Here is a 20,476-nt window from a genome sequence, read left to right as displayed (position 1 = left end):
TGGTTTGGGTATCTGGCTAATACTGACCTCATAGAATTAGTTAGGACGTATTCCCTCCTCTTCTGTGTTTTGTTTTGTTTTGTTTTGTTTTTGGGGGGGGGTGGGGGAGACAGAGTGTAAGCAGGGGAGGGGCAGAGAGTAGGAAACCCAGAATCTGAAGTAGGCTCCAGGCTGACGCTGAACTCATGGGCTGTGAGATCATGACCTGAGCTGAAGTCGGAAGCTTAACTGACTGAGCCACCCAGGCGCCCCTCCTCTCCTGTTTTTTGAAAGAGTTTATCCAGAATTGGTATTAATTTTTCTTTAAACATAGGGTATCATTCATGTGTAAAGCCCTTGGGCCTGAGCTTTTCTTTATGGGAAGTTTTAAAGTTACTAATTCAGTCTCTTTACTTGTTACAGGTGTATTCAGATTCTTTTTCTTCTTGAGTTAGTTTTAGAAGTTTGTGTTTTTCTATGAATGTTTCCATTTCATTTAGATTATCTAATTTGTTGCTATACAGCTATGTAATTTGTGAATATTTTCAGTCATTCTGTGGGTTGTCTTTTTCTTGATAGTGTCCTTTGATTCCACTTTTATTTTTGAGGTTAATTATTTGTTGATTTAAATAACCTTTATGCCTTGATTAAAAGTATAATCTCATGAAATTCTGGTGACTTCTTGCTGTGAAATAGCAATTTGTGAATTCTAACGTACCTGTGAATATGCATCTCTGCTTTTCTTTTCTAGTAGCTGTTAATTAAGGAAGAAACTACTTCAAAAAGATACTTTGCCTAGAAATAAAATGAAAAAGAATCCTAAGTAAAGTTGATTAATTTACCTTTTTTTCCCCCTCTGCAGTAGAATGCATTAGTAAATATTTTATAATATGCTTTATTCTAGGAAATAAAGTGAATAGTTTTTCTGTTAGTGATATCCATTATACTGAATACCACTGTCTTTCTGATATATGGGTATTTTACATTCTCTTATAAAAAGAAGGCAGCCATTCTGTTTTTCTGTTTGTTCTGTTTTTTGTTTTTGTTTTTGTATTTTAATTGTAAGGACAAAGCCACCTGTGCTTCTCACTCTTTGAGGGAGTGATATTGATAACAGTTGCTATGGCCAAGATTCATGTAGCAACCATGATAGCAGAAGGGGAGATTGAGGCTACATCTAACTTTTGGGGAAAATTTGTTTTAATGCAGTTTTCTTAAGATAACTTTTTTCAGTGGAGGAGGAAATTGAGGTCATGAAGAAAGAGAGAAGTAGATAAAAATCAACTGAATTTGAATCATGCAATAATGTATGATTTTCTGTTGACTTTATCTTTTATAGCTAATAAAAGCTATATGTTTAACTCTATCCATATTCTTTATCTTTTTTTTTTTTTTTTTTTTTTTTGAAGCTTATAGTAGCTGTTGAACAAGAAGAAATTCCCAGACTTCAGGCCTTATATGAGAGAGGCCGGCAGAATGGTGTCCAGGGCTTAAGGCTAATCCAACAGGAGGATATAAAAAAGAAGGAGCCATATTGTAGGGTAAGTGATTCACTAACTCTATGTACATGCTCACGGGGACATTTTTGTTTAGGGCTCAGTACTGTGACATGGAGGCTGAGGGTGAATTTATAGGAGGCATGAATGACTGCTTCTGTGACAGTGAGGTGACAGACACAAGAGGGCTTGCCATAAACTGAACACCAGATTTCTTCTTTCTTTGTGAGAAAATACCAAATCTGAAGAACATAAACAAAGGCAAGAGGAGGTCTGAGACCATATGGCATATTGGGAAAGCATTGAACAGTGAGGTATGGTTGAATCCTAGGGTATGTAGGGAGAGATAATAGATGTGACTAGAAAGGCAGGATTAGGCATGTGTAAAAGGCCTGATATTCCTGCTAATAGCTTTGAAATTAGTAGGCATGGGGAGCCACTGAAAATTTTTGAGGAGGGTAGCTACATTATCCATGAGTGTGAAGGGTAGGTTGTAGAGTATCTTGCTTAGAACATGCTATGGGGAGAACAGATCTTTTCTTTAGGAAAGAGACATGAATAATATTTTAATAGTTACTCTGCATATTGACTTTCTTTGATAGTCTTTCAGAGGCTATCAGTCCAACCCCCAGTTCCACTAACTGTTCTAACGAATGGCTGTTATCTCCTGTTCTGCCCGCCCCCTCCATTTTATTGACCATGTACAATAGCAGGACTCTAGGTACCGGTCCTAGAGAATGTGACTTTGAACTCACTGCCGGGCAATGCTTATCAAAAGCTTGGTGTATGGGAAATAAAAACACAATTCATGAGCAGTATCCTGAAAGATAAGTAGACCACTTATTCCCATACACAGTGGCACACCTTCACTGCACTGTTTGTCTCTCCCCATGCTACTCCTCTATCCCAAATTACTCTCCTTGAATTGTTCTTTGGTTTTATGGCGTCAGCCTAAGGAGAAGGTCATTGTGACACCGTGGCCTCTACTGTTAGGATGGGGTCAAGGACATAGGTTGTTCATTTTGTTACCCAACATCTCTCTTTCTGAAAACCCTCAGGAGAAATTTTCCTCAAACTTCATTTCTAAGAATACTTGTGTTCTTTCTGAGCACAGTTGGCTTGTTTTTATCTTACAAACACTGAATCATTTCATTGATTGTGTTGTTGTGTATGTCTTGACTGCCAGGAAGCTGAGAGACACATTTGTGCCCCACTCCTGCCAGATATTTAGGTCCTTAAGCATACGTTTTTATTTTTATGTCTTAACTTCCTTCTTCATTTCCTTATATCTTTCTACTCTCATTTCCTCTCTGCCTTGATTTTTTTGGACTTTTTTTCATTTAATCATAACATATAACAATCATAAATGTACAGCTTGGTGAACTTTCATAAACAGCAGAACATTACCAGCCTCGCGGTATTCTCCTCAAGCCCCCTCTGTCACTACCTTTCTCTTTTTTTTTTTTTTTTTTAAACATTTATTTATTTTTGAGACAGACAGAGAGAGAGAGAGCATGAACAGGGGAGGGTCATAGGAAGAGGGAGACATAGAATCTGAAACAGGCTCCAGGCTCTGAGCTGTCAGCACAGAGCCTGACACGGGGCTCGAACTCACGGACCGCGAGATCGTGACCTGAGCCGAAGTCGGACGCCCAACCGACTGAGCCACCCAGGCGCCCCTCACTACCTTTCTCTTAAGAGTAAACACTATCCTCGCTTTTTACATCGCAGGTTTGAATTGTATTTAAGTGGAATCGTAGTATGTGCTCATTTTTGACTGAACTTAGTTATAAGTTTATAACTGTAGTTATAAGTTTCCTTGCTGTACTATTAATAGTCCATTGTATGAAGGTAGAGGTCAAGATACATTTTTTTTTTCCATATGGATACCCAAATGACCCAGCACAGTTTATCAAAAAGACCATTATTTCCGCATTGCACTGCAGTCTTACCTTTGTGATATCAGGTGACTGTATGTGTGGGCTCTATGTCTGGACTCTGTTCTGTTACATTGTCTCTTGTTTTACCACTACCATAATATCTTAATTACCATAGCTTTTTAGTAGACTGAAATACCTGGTACAGTAATTTCTTTAGTTTTGTTCTTCAACATTGTCATGGCTGTTCTTGGATCTTTGTATTTCTATATACATTTTAGAATTAATTTGCTAAACTCCACAAGGTAACCTTTTGTGATTTTAATTGAGATGGCATTGAATCTGTAGGGCCATTGGAGACAATTTATATCTTCACAGTATTTAATCTTCCAATCCATCAACATAGTAGATCCACCCATTTATCTGTATCTTCTTTAATTCATTGCAAAAATGTGTTATAATTTTCAGTGCAGAGGTCTTTCATATCTCTTAGTTTCATTTCTAAGTATTTGATGTTTTTGATACTCTCATAAATAGTATTGTTACTTAAAGTTCATGTTCTACTTGTATGTTGCAAATGTATGAAAATATAATTGATTTTTGACCTTGCATACATCTTAGTTGTTAAATTCACATATTCTCGTAGTTTGTCTATAGTTTATTTTATTCTTTTTTGGATTTTCTATTGACAGTAATGCTGTCTGCAAATAATTCTTTCTTTCCAATTCATATACTTAGCTGGCTCAATATGTAATGCTAATATCAATTGTTTTTAAAAAATTGTTTTTAAACGTTTACCCATTTTTGAGAAAGAGAGAGTGAACAAGTGGGGGAGAGGCAGAGAGAGGAGGGCACAGAGGATCTGAAGCAGGCTCTGTGCTGACAGCAGAGAGCCTGATGTGGGGCTTGAACTCACAAATCCTGAGATCATGACCTGAGTCAAAGTCAGACACTTAACTGACTGAGCCACCCAGTCGCCCCTGTTTTTTTTGTTTTTATTTTAGAGAGAGCACGCATGAGTGGGGAAGAAGGGCAGGGGGGAGAGAGAGAATCTTAAGCAAGCTCCATATTCAGTGAGGTGCCCGATGCAGTGGGATCATGACCTGAGTTGAAATCAAGAGCTGGGTGGATGCTCAACCAACTGAACCACCCAGGCACCTCTAGTATATATTGTTTTGTGTTCCTTGTTTGTTTTTACAAGCTGCTTCAAATCTTTTCTGCAAAAAAGACAAGGTAGAAATAGATTTTTTCCCCCTGAAGTTATCTTTAGTTGTATAGTTGAAGTTGGGTTTAAATACATGGTTCTCTTGGGGCTCCTGGATGGCTCAGTCAGTTAAGTGTTGGAATTCCACTAAGGTCATGATCTCATGGTTCTTGAGTTTGAGCCTCACATTGGGCTCTGTGCTGACAGCTCAGAGCCTGGAGGCTGCTTCAGATTCTGTGTCTCCCTCTCTCTCTCTCTCTCTCTCTCTGCTTCTCCCCTGTTCACGCTCTGTGTCTCAAAAATAAATAAATGTTTAAAAAATTTTAAATAAAGAGTTCTGTCTTAAAAAAAAAAAAAGAAAGAAACCAGCTTTTCACACATCATAAGGTTAAAGATGAGTCTGGATATTGTGCTGTGCCCCTGATCATGTGATCTTTACGGGTCTCAGAATGAGGTAGATGAGTATGTGTACATAGATCATCAAATTACATATCTACATGTATTTTTTGTCTTAAAAATGAATAAAGTGATTCAGTTACTTTGCCAAGGTCACACAGCTTCTAAAGAGTCCCCTGCCCCCAGCTCTGATTCAGAATTGGTATTTCTTCTATTCAGTTCCACCAACATTTTCTTCTGTACTAAATGCCAAATACTATGGTAGGTACTACAGATAAGAAGGTGAGGAAGAAATGGTGGTCAACCTAAAGAAAGTTACAGTGTAGCAGAAGATGTAATTTTAATACAGTGATAAGTATTTTGATAGAACTGATACTCGGTTTATATCGATGTACAGAAAAGCTTTTAGCTTCATCCAGGAGTTTAAGAAAGCATTCTTTAGGTGAACCTTCACTTGAAAGGTAAGTAAGGAGTGTAACTTATAAAGGAGGTACATCTTGCTTTTCTCTGCGGCCTCTGCAGAACTGATCTACTTTATATAATGCCACATTAGCATTATCTGACACTTTATATAATGGCACATTGTAATTATCTGTGCCTAGATATATTTCATGGTGGCAATGTATAGTGGAAAATACAGTCTGGTTATTTCAGAAAGGTCTCTTGAGTCAATTTCTCCCTTGTCCTTCAACCCTATGCTACTACCAGGACTGGTGGGCAAGATTTCTATGCTATGGGGTCATATCTGTTTCTTCCAGCCTCTCCACAAAGAAAAAATTTATCAGGGCAGCTCTAATAGGTCTCTTTTTGGACCAGGTCTCTTTAAGAAGGAGATTAAATAGGGGCACCTGGGTGGCTTAATTGGTTAAGTGTCTGACTTTGGCTCAGGTTGTGATCTCTCGATTTGTGGGTTCGAGCCCCACATCGAGCTCTGCACTGGCAGTGTGGAGCCTGCTTTTAATAAGCATTAAAAAAAATGCTTATTTATTTTTGAGAGATAGAGAGGGGATGGGAAGGGCAGAGAGAGAGGAAGTCACAGAATCCTAAGCAGGTTCGAGGCTCTGAGCTGTCAGCACAGAGCCTGATATGGGGTCCAAACTCAAAAACCACGAAATCATGACCTGAGCCGAAGTGGGATACTTAACTGACTGAGCCACCCGGGCGCCTCCATCTTAGAAAATTTTTAAATGCCTTTGTAAACTTTGACTTTGGAGGATAGCTCTTGCCAATTCTCTGTCTGGGCAAATCCTGATTGCTCACTCTGACCTTAGCTTTCCTGATCTTGCTGCCCTTTCTTAAACACTGTTGGTCAACCACACATTCATCTGTTCTTCTCTCCTCCTGACTGACTTCCAACTCCCAAATTTCTGTGTCCTGCTTGCCTGGTTCTTTTCCAGCCACCTGACCTGCAGTGGCCTCAGATTTCAAGCTCTGACCTGCTAACCTGTATGGTGCATGCCCAGCCCCCTAGCTGACAGCCAGCCTGTCCACCAGTCCCATCCTGCGCCAGGGTATTGGATTGCTTAGCAGCAGTGACTCACTTGACCTTACCTTCCCCCAACATTTACGTAGAGTGGGGCACACCAACATCTCATGAGGAGGAGCAAAACCGAGACTAGAAAGAGAAAGAAAAGAAGGGAGACCTTTAAGGGAAGGTAGAGAAGGGGGAATATCTAGTATGTTTAAAGACAGTCCTCAAAAGTTCATTCAGTAAATGTTTGAGTGCCTTCTGTGTGTCAGGCATTGTATTGGGTAATAGGAAAATAAGATGAATAAGGAAGATATTTGGGTTTCTAAAAAACTATTGATATGAAGCACTTTTACAGCATGTTTTTGTCCCTCTGTTATCTTATTTGTTATGTCGTTTATGCAAATTGAGTTTTTGTGACTAAACTCTTGGTATTATCCTAAGGTAATTTTTCCAAGGGTATTGTGCCCTAAATGTTGTTTATAGTTTGAAGTTGGATTATAACTATTGACTTGTGAATTTGGAAGTGGTCAGGCAATATAAGGTCTAATATAAAAATCTTAAACTTCTATCTACTACATTGAGACAGAAGGAATGATTTTTGTGTTTGGCAAATGATCTCATATTCTGGAAGCAAGAATAAAGTTTGCCAAATGTTGCTTTCAATTTGTGACAAGAGACTGTTGTGTGTTTTATGTGCCTTTTACCCCTGGTGTGATCTGGACATTTGGAATTAATGGTCAGGGATGGGTAGCAAAGTTAAAAGCTTTTAAAGGCTAAGCAAGTAAATGTATTGGAGTTGCGGTGGGACTGACTATAAGAATAAGATATTTAAAGTAATACTATCAGATATTATTGTAAAACTGCAACAACACCAGTTCCCTGCTGGCCAGACAAGAGAATGGTAGCATTTAACAGTCACACTCAGCTTCTCGGCATTAGTTGTACCAGGAACCAGGCTACCACCCTCTTAGGAAAGTTGATTAGCAGAACTGATACACTCACATACACAGTAAGGCAACAGAAAATGATGCTATTCCCAAGGATCCACCAAAATCTAGTCAATACTTGGTATGTGAAATTCTGTTCTTATTCTTTTTCTTTTTAAGTTTATTTTAGAGAGAGAGAGGGTGTGCAAGTCAGGGAGAGGGGCAGAGGGAGGGAGCGAGAATCCTAAGCAGGCTCCACGCTCAGCATGGAGCCCAGTGCAGGGCTCGATCCCATGAACCCAGGATCATGACCAGAGCCGAAATCAAAAGTCAGACACTCAACCAACGGAGCCATTCAGGCTCCCCTCTATTCTTATTCTTAAGAATTAGAAAAGGCCAATACACATTCAGCATTTGTTGAAAAAGTTAAACAAGTATGATTGTAGACCATTCATCTGTAGGGTTTAAGCATGTTTTGAGTGGCAAAACAAAAACAAACCCCAGAAAACAACAACAAAAAACTCGGGCTATTAATTTCTTATATTACCTGAAGTGAAAGTTTGCATTAACTACATAAAATCTCCATTCAGCATTTGTAGTCTTGAAGATAAGAGTCTGCAGCAAATTAAATCAATGCTCTGCAAATGTAAAAAGCTAGAACAATTCTGAGTCTTCACTGAATGTGCATGGGAAAATCTCCGTGGAGTTTGTTTAAAACAATCATATGGTGATACAGAATTTGACTCCGAATTTGACTCACTATCAGATATGGTGAGGGGTGAATAAAACTGTAGCAGTTTTTTTGTGTCCTGCTTGCCTGGTTCTTTTCCAGCCACCTGACCTGCAGTGGCCTGTAGCTATTTATTGTAGCAGCCAGAAGAGCCCAGCAAAATTAACTTCCCTAGAGGAGAATTATTTCCTAAGTATAGAGATTTTCTTACTTAGCTAGTATTATTTCTTTATTTACTAGACACTTTATTCAACATCAAATTTAGGCACTGAATTTTTGGCAAGAAATGATAATACATGTGATCCATCAAAGTTAACAGTAAAAAAGTTCAGCTGCAAATAAAATTTATTGAACAACTATCCTCAATGATTTTTAATTGTATTATCTTGACTTTTTCATAATCCTATCTCAGGGTCTAATGGCTATTGATTGTCCATACACTGGCATTGTGGACTATCGGCAGGTGGCTTTGTCATTTGCCAAGGATTTCCAAGAAGCAGGTGGCTTTGTCTTGACCAATTTTGAAGTAAAAGATATTGAATTGGCTAAAGAAAGTCCTTCAAGAAGTAAAGATGGTAAGCCATCCTTGTCTTTTCTTCTGAATACTAGTATTGACTTCTGAACCAACTTGGAACTAGTTTTGGCTGGCGTGGTGCTGGTGGGAGGGCCTCCAGGAACTAGGCTAAAGTAGGGTGCAAAGCTGGATGCATGTGCAGAAGGGATGAGTGTGAGATTGGACGTGGGAGAACTGGGGCTTCTGGTGAGTCTTGTGCTGATAGAATTTGTCACTGATTGGACACTTCTGATTGGCGCTAAAACCTGAACTGCCAAGGCTGTTAATGGAAAACGAGCCCCCAGACACTTGCTTATTTTGTAGGTTACAGTCAAAATTCCTTGGGGATGCTTATTGAAAATGCAGATTTGGGGGCACTTGGCTGACTCAGTTGGAAGAGCATGCAACTCTTGATCTCAGGGTTGTGGGTTTGAGTCCCATGTTAGGTATAGATATTACTTAAAAATGAAATCTTTAAAAAAAAAAAAAATGCAGGGACACCTGGGTGGCTCAGTTGGTTGAGTATCCGGCTTTTGATTTCAGCTCAAACTTTCTCTCCAGGTAATATGAGAAATTAATAGCCTGAGTTTTTTCTTGTTGTTTTGTGGGGTTTTTTGTTTTTGTTTTTACACTCAAAACATGCTCAAACTCTACAGATGAATGATCTACAATCATACTTATTTGACATTTTGGAATAAATGTTGAATGTGCAATTGGCCTTTTCTAATTCTTAAGAATAAGAATAGAGGGGTGCCTGAATGGCTCAGTTGGTTGAGTGTCTGACTCTTGATTTTGGCTCTGGTCATGATCCCAGGGTCATGGGATCAAGCCCTGTGTTGGGTTCAGTGCCGAGTGTGGAGCCTGCCTAGGAATCTCTCTCTCTGCCCCTCTACCCCTTTCCCTCTTGCTCTCTCCTTTTCTTTCTAAAATAAAAAAAAATAGTAATAAAAGTTAAAAATTTTTAGCATACTCAGTCTTAGTGGATCAGACTATCTGGAGACAGGGCACAACTGAGCCCTTTTGAAGTCCCCTTGCACCCCCTCCCCCCCCCCCCCATTGTAGATTACTTAGAGCTTGTTTTGTTTTGCTTTGTTGTGGGGACATTTTATTCCTTTTTTTTTTTTTTTTTTTTTTAAGTAGGCTTCATGCCCAGCATGGAGCCCAAGGTGGGGCACAAACACACAATCCTGAGATCAAGATCTGAGCTGAGATCAAGAGTTGAACATTCAACTGATTGAGCTACCCAAGTGCCCTGCTGACAATTTTTTTTTAAAACCCAATAAATAGATTTGTAACCTTGAATTTTTTGACATTTTTGCTATTGGGAAATTTGAAGGAGAAAAAGTGTAGTGCTCAGTTCTTCCTTGACAGGTTTTTAAGGAGATCTGAGCCATCTGAATCATTTTCCCAGTGTCCTTCTGAATTGTAATATGATGAACAAAACTGTTAAATAATTAATGTTGGTATAGGTAGGTAGCATAAAATCAAATTTATGATACAAATAGATTGTTTTTTTACTTGATGTACATATGCTTTTTAAGACTTTGAGATCCCATGTGTCTGATTGGGAAATAATTTTATAAATAGTTTATGATTGGAACTTTTTGTGTTGCTTCTCTACACAACCCAGAATCCACGAAGACTCAGGTTACCTACACTTAGACAAAAAAGCATTCATTAGTCCTTTGTGAAAATACATACTGATTAATGATCTTTTACAAAATCGTTTCTAGGATTGTAGTTCAGAGAAAAGCCAGAACTGTTTGTGTTGGATCTGAAGTGGGGAGTGGTCTATTAGCATAGATTCAGTGAATTAAAACAAGTTTAAAAATATGCCAAGAGTTTTATATATTATCAAATATGAACTAGCTTAATCTTGTTGTTTCATAAAAAGCTTTAGAATGAAAGTGGGAAGCAGAAGAAAATTGTTTAAATTTGCTACTAGTATAATATTTCTAATAATGTAGGCCTTATTTTACTAAAAATCTTTCACTAATTCTTTTTTTTTCAGGGATGAAATATCCAATTGTTATAAGGAATACAAAGGTAAAGATTCTTAAGCAAAACTACTTTATCTAATTTAACCCCCCTCCTCCCTCAAAAAGTTTAATCACAGCGCTGTTTTCTATGAATTTTGTATAATGTAGAAGTTGTTCTGAGAGAAATTCTTTGAGGGCAGTTCAAAAGCTTGCTTTCTAAGAAGGGTTTCAACTTGGAAATGTATTCACAAAGTGATTGTGCCAGCCAAGAATAGGATTATAAGCACTTGGAGTGTTTAAGGCAACACTGATAAATACTTTATTGCTGTGCCTACTTATCTGCATTTACTTATTAGCTTTCTACCAATTAGAGGACTTTGGTGGCAGGTAGATTGCTCAGAGGGAAATGAACTGGTTTCCTTCACCTCCACGTAGTCTAAAACAAGAGCTATTGGATGGCAGAGAAGCATTACATTTGCTGTGTGTTCTCTGAATGATCAGAGTTCAGTCAGGCAAGTTGAATCATTAATGAGGTTGTAGGATTCATGATAGGAATTAGGCATTACACAATTGTGAGGGCTTCTGGGGAAGCAAAGGCTCAGAAGGGGAGTTGGTAGATCAGAGGCATTTCCAGCCGGTCCGAGAAGCCAAGTGTGTCCAACTGCTAAAGTGGGACTGCAAATGGGAAGCTCATGAGGCATTCTGGGGGAGCTCTTGCCTCTTACCCAGGCAGTGGGCTAGGGCAACGGTTAGTCAGTAAGATCAGTAGTTGGGAAGCAGAGCTAGATATGGAACTGTCATTCCCTGAGCAGTGAGTTTTGTCACCACGTTGGACTAGAATGAGCTTCAGAGAGTAGTGGCTGCTGCTTTACTTCTGCCTGCCAAATCATATGCAATTCCTATTTTGATCAATTTTAAGTTGGAACCATTACAGGGAAGGGAATTCTGTCAGTTACAGTTCCCACCTTAACCAAATCGACAAAGATAAATGCCTGTAGTCCATTCCTTTTCAACTTGGCATTCATTCACACCCCTTTTAACCACATGTAACTTCCAAGTACAGACAGTAGTAAAATTACTGTTCCACCTACAAGATGAAATTATCTTTTATACAACTGAAGACATGGTAACTCTTCGAAAAAGATAGGAAGTCCACTCAATCCATCTTTGGGTGATGTTCATTTCTTTTTAGCTGAGTCACATTCCCTCTTTGAGATCCTTTAAATATTGAGATACAAGGTTAACCACTATTTAAACTTATTAGATCAATAGTTCTCAATTGGAGGTGATTTTGCTCCCAAGGGGATGATATTCAGCAGTGTCTGGAAACATTTTTGTTGGTACAACTGATGGAGGGGGTCAGCACTACTGGCATTTAGCAGGTAGTGGCCAGGAATGCTGCTAAACATCCTGCAATGTGAGGAGTAGGCCTCTATAACAAAGAGGTATCTGGCCCCAAATGTCTGTGGTACTGAGTTTGAGAAACACTGTGTTAGATAATGGAGAAATGGTAGAGATGGTATTAATCTTTTTGGGTACCATAACAGAATACCACAGATGAGGTGGCTTAAACAGAAATTTATTTTCTCATAGTTGGAGTCTAAGCAGTCTAAGATCAAGGTGCCATCAGGATTGGTTTCTGATGAGCTCTCTCTTCTTGTCTTGTAGATGGTTGCCTTCTTGCCATGTCCTCACATGGCCTCTTCTCTGTGCATGCACATGTGCAGAGAGAGAGCAGTCTCTGCTATTTCTTACTCTTATAAGCACACCAGTCCTGTTGGACAGATTAGGTGAGCTCAGTTAATCTTCATTACCTCACCAAAGGCTCTTGTCTCCGAATGGCCACATTGGGAGCAGAAGCTTCAGTGTATGCCCTTGTGGGGGCAGACACAATTCAGTCCATAACAGTGAGGATAAAGAAAGAATTAATAATATATAGATAGTAATATAGATTACTAATATAGTATATAGATAGTATATAGATTACTAATATAGATATTAGTAATATATAGATAAATATATTTATTTCAAAGTCAGGAAGAAATATTCATAACTACTACAGTTCATAACCACTACGATCATGTGGTTATAGCTGATATTTATAATTTCCTTCTTTCACTACGTATTCCATAGTTCCTTTGCTCTTGGCAAGCATCTCAGCTGGTCATGTTCCAGTGTGGTGGGATAACTCAAACTTTCATTCCCAAAGTGTCCGTGCAATTAGCAGCCCTGCCTGTTTTGGATTGTGATAGTTTCCATTAACTTTTATATCAATCATAGGAGTACTAAGACATGCCCCAGGAGATCTCTATTTGGGACGTATTTCTCTTTATCACCCACAAGCTCTCTGTGTGGTAGCAACTCTCATTCTCCTTGAGAGTTATTTTCAGTTTCCCATTAAGTACAGTAATCCCCTCTGCCTGTTCACTGATACAAGGAACTCAAAGTGGCCAGGTATGGCGGTGTCAACTTACAGGTTAATGGAATCATTTTTTTGTTCTCTAATGGCAGCATTTCTCCCTTGGGAACTAAGACTTCTAGACATCAGAGCCCAAAGTTGTGAAGATAGAAAGCAAAAATTTCATTAGTGGATTATTCTAATAGTAAGGAGCTACTCCCATTTCTACCTCTTGATTTCTGGCTCTGGAGAAACAACACCATATATTAATCATATAGAACATCCTGGAAGACATTGCCCCAGACCTGCAAGGTGTTGCCAGTCAGCTAGTTTTGTTTTGCATCTTCAAAAAACCCGTTTTTCTTTCTGTCACCTAGCAGCTTCAGGATGATGGGGAACAGGGTCAAATCAGTGATCTCCACAAGCATGAGCTTATTGTTACACTTCATTTGTTGTAAAATAAGCTCACTGATCAGAAGTAATGCTTCTGGGCAAAATATCCTAATGGTGAATAAGGCATCCTGTAGGTTCACAGATAGTGGTTTCTTCAGAAGCATTGTGGGCAGGGAAGACAGATTTATATTCAGAACAAGTATCTATTTCAGTGAGGACTAAGTATTGCCCCCCCCCCCTTTTTTTTTAAATTGAAGTGGTCCAGGGACCATATCTTTGGCTCTGTTGATCTCTACTATTGGCAGGTTGAGCATTCAGCCATGGCTATGGACAGACCAACCTTAGGGAGTAAGTCCATGTTGCTGAACCTATCACCACCTCCATCCTTTTTGCTATAACCATTTAGTTCATGAGGCTATTGGGTAAGGACAGGGATGCCTGGAGAAAGAGGCTAACATCCACAGAGCAGGTCATCTTGTCTACTGATTATCAAAATCTTCATCTGCCGTGGTTCCTCTTCAGTGAGCATTCCTATGGAGCTCATATATCTTTTACTCTCTGAGCCTGTTTGGAAAGGTCCATTCACATACTTTTTTTTTTTTTTTCCAGAGCTCCTTTTCCTAACTAACCAGCCATAGCATTAGTCATTGCACATGAAGCAATATAGATCCATACTTTTAGTCATGTCTCCTTCTAGGTAAGATATATAACAGGTATGGTGTTCAGAGTTCTGCCTACCAGGAAGATTTCCTTTCACTGCAGTCTTTTAGGGTCACTCCTGAGTGGGACTCTGGTTTGTAGCTGTTTACTTTCCAGTGCCAGAATGTTGTGTGCAGAACTATTTGTAAATCAAGCCTGTAGTTTTTCTTCTTTGGTCAACTGATCATGGAGAACTTCTCATAGGGCCACAGGAGCAGCTTGAGAAGGAGGAAGTAATTTAGCAGGACTAGGGGCCATGGGAATTTGAGCCACCTGCCTCCACAATCTATGTGTGCCTGCAGGACCTGCACAACCCTAACCTTGTATATTCTGCTACCCCTTGATGACAGGGTACTGCTGTACACACCCAATTTTGTGGCTTGGTGAGTCAGACAACATACAGTTAATAATGAGTAGTTCACATGATAACTTAGTGACCTGTGGTCAAGTGTTGAGTCAAAGCCAGAAGTACTTTCTCAAAAGGAAGACAGTTATCTGCAGAGGATGGTATAACTCCTCCAAAATCCTGAAGTTCTGTGCTGTGATTTGGCTATAGGGACCTAGCAAAGTCTCCATAAGACATCACTATTTGCCATAGACACCCTGATTACCATCAGATCCACTGGGTCATGTGGCCCAGGTGACAGTGCATCTAAGATTTCCATTCAAAGAAGGATTAAAAGTCTGTTTCTACTCTTGCCCTCATCGAAGGGCCATCTTCACTAGAGTATGGCATCATGTGATGGAAGATATGCAGGGGCCTCTGGGATACCAGTGAATATGTATTTCAACCCCAGATGCTATAGCTGTTGCCTTTTATTTGGGCATTTACTTTTAGTATAGTTAGATATAATGTAAAAATTTTGAGTCAGCTTATCAAATTGAACTTCTGTGCTTTTATGAGAGGTTAAAGAGATTAACAAATTTGGGGGGAGAGGTTTTGCAAACTAAAGATTTATACATATTAGGAAAAAGTTTGTTTTACTTCTGAAATAGCAATAGAGATGCATAGTTTGTTTTTTTAAAAGAGATTTTTGTTTGAACAAATACATCATTCACTGTTTATCTAAATCTCCATTTTGGATGTGAAATTAATGTATTACTGAATTTAGTTATTATTTCACGTGTAGCATAAAATGATTTCAGGGACCTATGATAGGTTTTAGTCATTTCTTCCTTTGGAATTTTTCCTTGAGTTTTTTAAAGAGAACTTCTAGGTTGTTGCATACTGGTACCATTCTACAAATTCTCTTATCTTTACATTTATCCAGAGTTGTATTTACAATTTATGTTGCAAGAACAAAAGAATTGCTGACCTTTCAAGTAGGAACTAGTCAATTTATATCACATAAAAATCTTTCTTGTACTTCTGGTATAACTCTAGATGAACAGGAAAGATATGAACCTATTTAAAAGAAGGCATTTTTTGTTTTTGTTGACATAGCTCTTTTGACTTCAAGGGTTTTTAAACTATTATGGTTTAGTCTAGCTAATTTGACTTCATTACAAAAAAGTTTCATCTGACTTTTGTCTGAAGTGTGAGTTGTATAACTCAAAAAGAAGCTAGGGGTGGGTGGATGACTCAGTCAGTTAAGCCTCCCGACTCTTGATTTCTGCTCGGGTCATGATCTCACAGTTGTGGGTTCGAGCTCTGCATAGGGCTCTGTGTTGTCAGCGCGGAGCCTGCTTTGAATTCTCTTTCCCTTTCTGCCCCTCCCCCGCTTTCTCTCTCTCAAAATAAATAACTAAACTTAAAAAAAGAGGCTTACCTTTGCAGCTAGGCAAAAATAGGATGTAAAAATAGAATAAGGCTGAATCAATAGGGGCTGGAAAGAAATGTTATTGAGACAGGTAAGAACTCTGAGGCTTCAGAAACAGGTTGTCTGGGAAAGAAGTCTAGGGACAGCAAATTACTTGGAGCAAGGAGGTGCTAGTTGTTTACTCTGTAAAAATTAAAGAGATGGGAATTAAAGTATAGTGGGGAATTGGGGTTAAAGGAAACCATTTAGGAAATAGGGTGGCAAATTGACTAACCCTGGCAGGATAAGGCAGAAAAATATGCAGATGATCACAAAATAAAATGTATGGGAAAATACAAACAGCCTAAGATTAGTGGTCTCCTAGTCACTAAAGCAAACCTTGACGATAGTGTGTGTTCTCAGTTAAATGTGGACTGAAAGGATAACATTTCAAACGTAGCCTCAATTTGCAAAGTAGATATTGATCAGGAAGGAGAAATCGGTTGATGGGTAGGATACAGTTGGAAGTGAGCTAGATTATTGAGTGTGAGCAACCTGAGAGCAACAGGGTTAACTCCTAGATAAGATGGGAGAAGCTGTCTGAAATACAGAAGAGGCCAAATTGGGGGGAACCATCCAGCTAAATGAAGTTTGTTTCTTAATATAGCAAATAGTTAAGTTTGATGCTAGCTTAGTAAAATAGGAGTGTGTGTTTGTCTAATTTAAGTATCCTTGCGGGGTCATTAATTGTATCTCTAAAGTATAAAATTTAAGGTGACATCCTCTTACGTGCCACTACCGTAAGTTTCTAGCTGCTACCTAAATGCTGCAGAACTTATTTTGCTGATACTTGTATTTGATTTCCTCTTTTAAAAGAAATAGAGAAAAGTTCATTTCTGTACCCTTATTATCTTTTCTGTCATCTTTTCCCCCCCTTGACCTATTTTTCTCCTCATTGCTTTCTACTCATATTTTCTTTTGCACTAGGGAGAGGAAGTTCAGTGTCAGTATGTGGTGACATGTGCAGGACTTTACTCTGACCGTATTTCAGAGCTGAGTGGCTGTAATCCTGATCCTCGAATTGTACCATTCCGAGGAGATTACCTGATTTTGAAGCCAGAAAAATGCTATCTTGTAAAAGGAAATATTTATCCGGTAGGTAATGATGTTTCTGCCTTCTTACCCTTCTCAAGATGACTATGGGCAAAAAGGAAATGAAACAAAACTTTTACTTGGGTCAGAAGTAAGAGCTATTTTGAAGGGCCTTTTGGGCAAGTCTTTCACCTGTTTCTTTTGTCATTAAATCTTTAAATCTTTATCCTAAAATCAGAGTTATGAAATTATAATTAACTGCTCACAAGTGCATGTCTCTAGAAAGCATGAGTGCACCTCAGGAAGAGCTGTCAAGAAGGAACCCAATTCTTCCTCCTTTCTGATGAAAAGGGCACTCATAAGGGAACTTTCCCTTACAAGATGCCCAGATACCCAGCTGTCTTTCTTAGTTCATTATCGATAGGTGCAGGAAAGGGGATGTGGTTACTCTAGTTTCATGGTATAGACAGAACCATTTAAATGAAGAATTCATTCTTCTCTCTGGAACTACTGGGTTGAACCAGGTGAAATTGCCACTATTCAGCTATTTAATGTTTTTGATGGTGCCAAAACATACATTTCATCTGCCTTAACCTATTGCATTTCCACTTTCCAAAAGCCTGTACTGTAAATGTGTGTTCTTTTTCTGACAGCTCTGAGATTTTACTTGCCAGACACATAATTGCTAGTTGGTGGGTGAGAGGCTGGGAAGTGGGGAGTAACCTGAACTAGGACAGTTCTCTCTCTTTCTCTCTCTGTCTCTCTCTTTTTATTTTAACCTAGAAAGAGGAACACATGGGACAGTGTATATTGGTATCGATAGTATCAGTGTTTCCTATGTGGCATTTCTAGGCAGAAGCATGTAAACATAGAAAGAAATATCTGAGTAGCAGATCAAAAGTAATGCAAATTAAATGCATGGGAAGGAAGTGTTTTATATTACCAGTTGCATGTTTGCATGTTTAATAGAATGTAGTTTGAAGTGGGGCTAATAACTCTTTACCATGTTAAATCCATAGGTCCCAGATAGCCGGTTTCCTTTCCTAGGGGTTCATTTCACACCAAGGATGGATGGCAGTATTTGGCTAGGGCCTAATGCAGTTCTTGCCTTTAAACGAGAGGGCTACAGACCCTTTGACTTCAGTGCCAGAGATATTATGGATGTAATTATCAAGAGGTAACTTTATTTACTTAAAAAACATTTTATATGCTTATATTTTTTAGATGGGAAATTTTGTCTTTCTTGATAATTCTGTTTATTGCGTAAATCCTCTTATTTGTGATTGGTATGTTGATTTTTTTTTAATTAATCTGGATTCAGAGTTTCATGTAATACACGTAATGTTTTAACTACTTAAAGAAAATTCTGATGAGCCAGGGTGGTGTCTTGGTCAAAAAAACAAGACCAGGAGCCAAACACATATCTGACAACCCAAATCTTGTTTGGCTAATCTTCTAGTTGAGTTTGAAAAAAAAAAAAAAAAAAAGTTTCTTTCAAAATCAGTAGATGGCTTACTTTGATAAGATCATTTCCAACCAGTCACCATCATTTTGAAAACCACTGGAGAAATTGCTGATAACCAGTGTTGTTTCCTTTTGTGGAAAACTGACAATAAATTGTGTTGACCTGTATGGCAGATTCTTTATGGTTGTAAGAACTATTCAGTGAGATATTTTGTTTGGTCCTTTTAATAATGTTGCGCTCTACAGTTTTACATCAAAATCAGTAGAAAGCTTATTAAGCTATACTAGAGTCTCACCCTTCACTGATTCTGAAACAGGTTTTAGGGTGGGGCTTCCCAGCATGTGTGCTTGTAAAAATACATATACATTTACATAGGCTCTGTAGAGTCTGGCTGGAGGATCTGGAATATTTTACCTCTGGCTGACCAAAGAAAAGTAGGGTAAATATTCCACTTGCTTAATGGCTCTGATTTAAAGATCTGTTAATGCCTTTTAGGTGTGGCTTCGAAAGCACCTAACATTTGCATTAGTAAACCTGTTACAACATGGATGGAGCTAGAGTGTATTATGCTAAGCAAAATAAGTCAGAGAAAGAAAAATATCATATGATTTCACTCAGATGTGAAATTTAAGAAACAAAACAGATGAACATAGGAGAAAGGAAGGAAAAATAAGATAAAAAGAGAGAGGGAGGCAAACCATAAGAAACTCTTAAATACAGAGACAAACTAAGGGTTAATGGCGGTGTGTTGGGTGGGAGGATGGTCTAAATGGGTGATGGGCATTAAGGAGGGCACTTGTTGGGATGAGCACTGGGTGTTAATATGTAAGTGATGAATCATCGCTAAATTCTGTTCCTGAAACCAATACCACACTATATATTGACTAACTTGAATTTTAATTAAAAAAAAAAAGAAAAGAAAAGAAAACCTTGCTGTTGGCAGGCTTCATAGAATCTAGCTTGAAACCAGCATTCCCTGGGAATTTAAGTTTGGAAGGTATTCTTTGATGAAGTTTCCTTCTTACATTGGCCAAAAGTTGATTTTCTTTTAATACGTGTTTTTTTCTGACTTTGCCTACATTTCTGTGGTGCCACCCCCCTAAAAATCTCATAGTTGTAAAGATGTTTTATAGTAATAAAGAATTCCTTTCTCTCATAAAGATTTTAAATTTTTTGCTTTCAGTGGCTTGATTAAACTGGTGTTCCAGAATTTTTCCTACGGAGTTAATGAAATGTATAAAGCCTGTTTTCTCAGTGCAACAGTGAAGCACCTTCAAAAGTTTATCCCTGAAATTACTGTCAGTGATATACTTAGGTAAGGAAAAGCTATAAGGATTGCAAATATGGTTATGACCTATGTGAATTTGGCAGGTGGTTCTGACTTGGTGATTCGGTAAGCATACTTTCAGAGTCAGCGTACCCAGTGAATCTTTGTGTGTCCTCTCTTTCCCAGCAAGTTGTTGAATTCCCTTTTCATCGCATGCATTGGGCCTTGCTGCTTCGTGCCCCTTGGTGCCTGAACTAGGTTCATTTATAATTTTCTAGACCACTTTACAGCATTAAACTCAAATCTCCACTGCAGCTGTATTGTGATGCCACTTTTGCCTTCATGTCTAGGTATCATGATAAAAATATCTTGCCTGAAATTTTTTAATCTTCCTGGCTACTTACTCTTGTCATTGCAAAACCATTTGATTTAAACTCTGTATGAGATCATTGATCGCTATATTAACTGATTAGGTAATAAACACATAAAAAATTACATTTTGATTACATTTTACAACCTGTTAGACATACCCCTATACATGACATCTTACCTGCTTCCTCTCTTCCTCTTTTGTTCTTTCTTGGGCCCTACTCCACTCAGGGACTCTAGTTGGAGGACAAAAGTGGGAAGAATGTGGTAACAGTCTGAGTCTTAGTGCTGTAGCGATGTGGGGCCAAGGAAGGATAACTTAAAAAAGGAAGGATAACTTTTTTCTCAAGGATAAAAGGCTCTCTGGACTTGAGCTGCACATTGTCCTAAATACCACCCAAGCCAATTTTCTTTTTTCCATTTGGTGATATTTTAGGATGTTC

The 20,476-nt window shown here is 38.5% G+C and overlaps 1 protein-coding gene across 3 annotated transcripts in view; it reads left to right on the top strand.

Moving 5' to 3' along the window:
* The window catches only part of L2HGDH (L-2-hydroxyglutarate dehydrogenase), a 42,826-nt gene that overhangs the window by 10,021 nt on the left and 12,329 nt on the right, over positions 1-20,476 (top strand). For all 3 annotated transcript variants that reach the window (XM_042943142.1, XM_042943143.1, XM_042943145.1), the window contains 6 exons: positions 1,389-1,520; positions 8,492-8,654; positions 10,644-10,678; positions 16,828-16,995; positions 17,952-18,109; positions 19,581-19,712. In XM_042943142.1, coding sequence (XP_042799076.1) covers positions 1,389-1,520; positions 8,492-8,654; positions 10,644-10,678; positions 16,828-16,995; positions 17,952-18,109; positions 19,581-19,712 — 788 coding nt within the window. The remainder of the gene's footprint in view (positions 1-1,388; positions 1,521-8,491; positions 8,655-10,643; positions 10,679-16,827; positions 16,996-17,951; positions 18,110-19,580; positions 19,713-20,476) is intronic.

The sequence above is a fragment of the Panthera leo genome, chromosome B3 (genome assembly GCF_018350215.1).
Source record: "Panthera leo isolate Ple1 chromosome B3, P.leo_Ple1_pat1.1, whole genome shotgun sequence".
NCBI lineage: Eukaryota > Metazoa > Chordata > Mammalia > Carnivora > Felidae > Panthera > Panthera leo.
The sequence above is the reverse complement of the archived record's forward strand: the minus strand, read 5'-3'. Positions and strand labels throughout refer to the sequence as shown.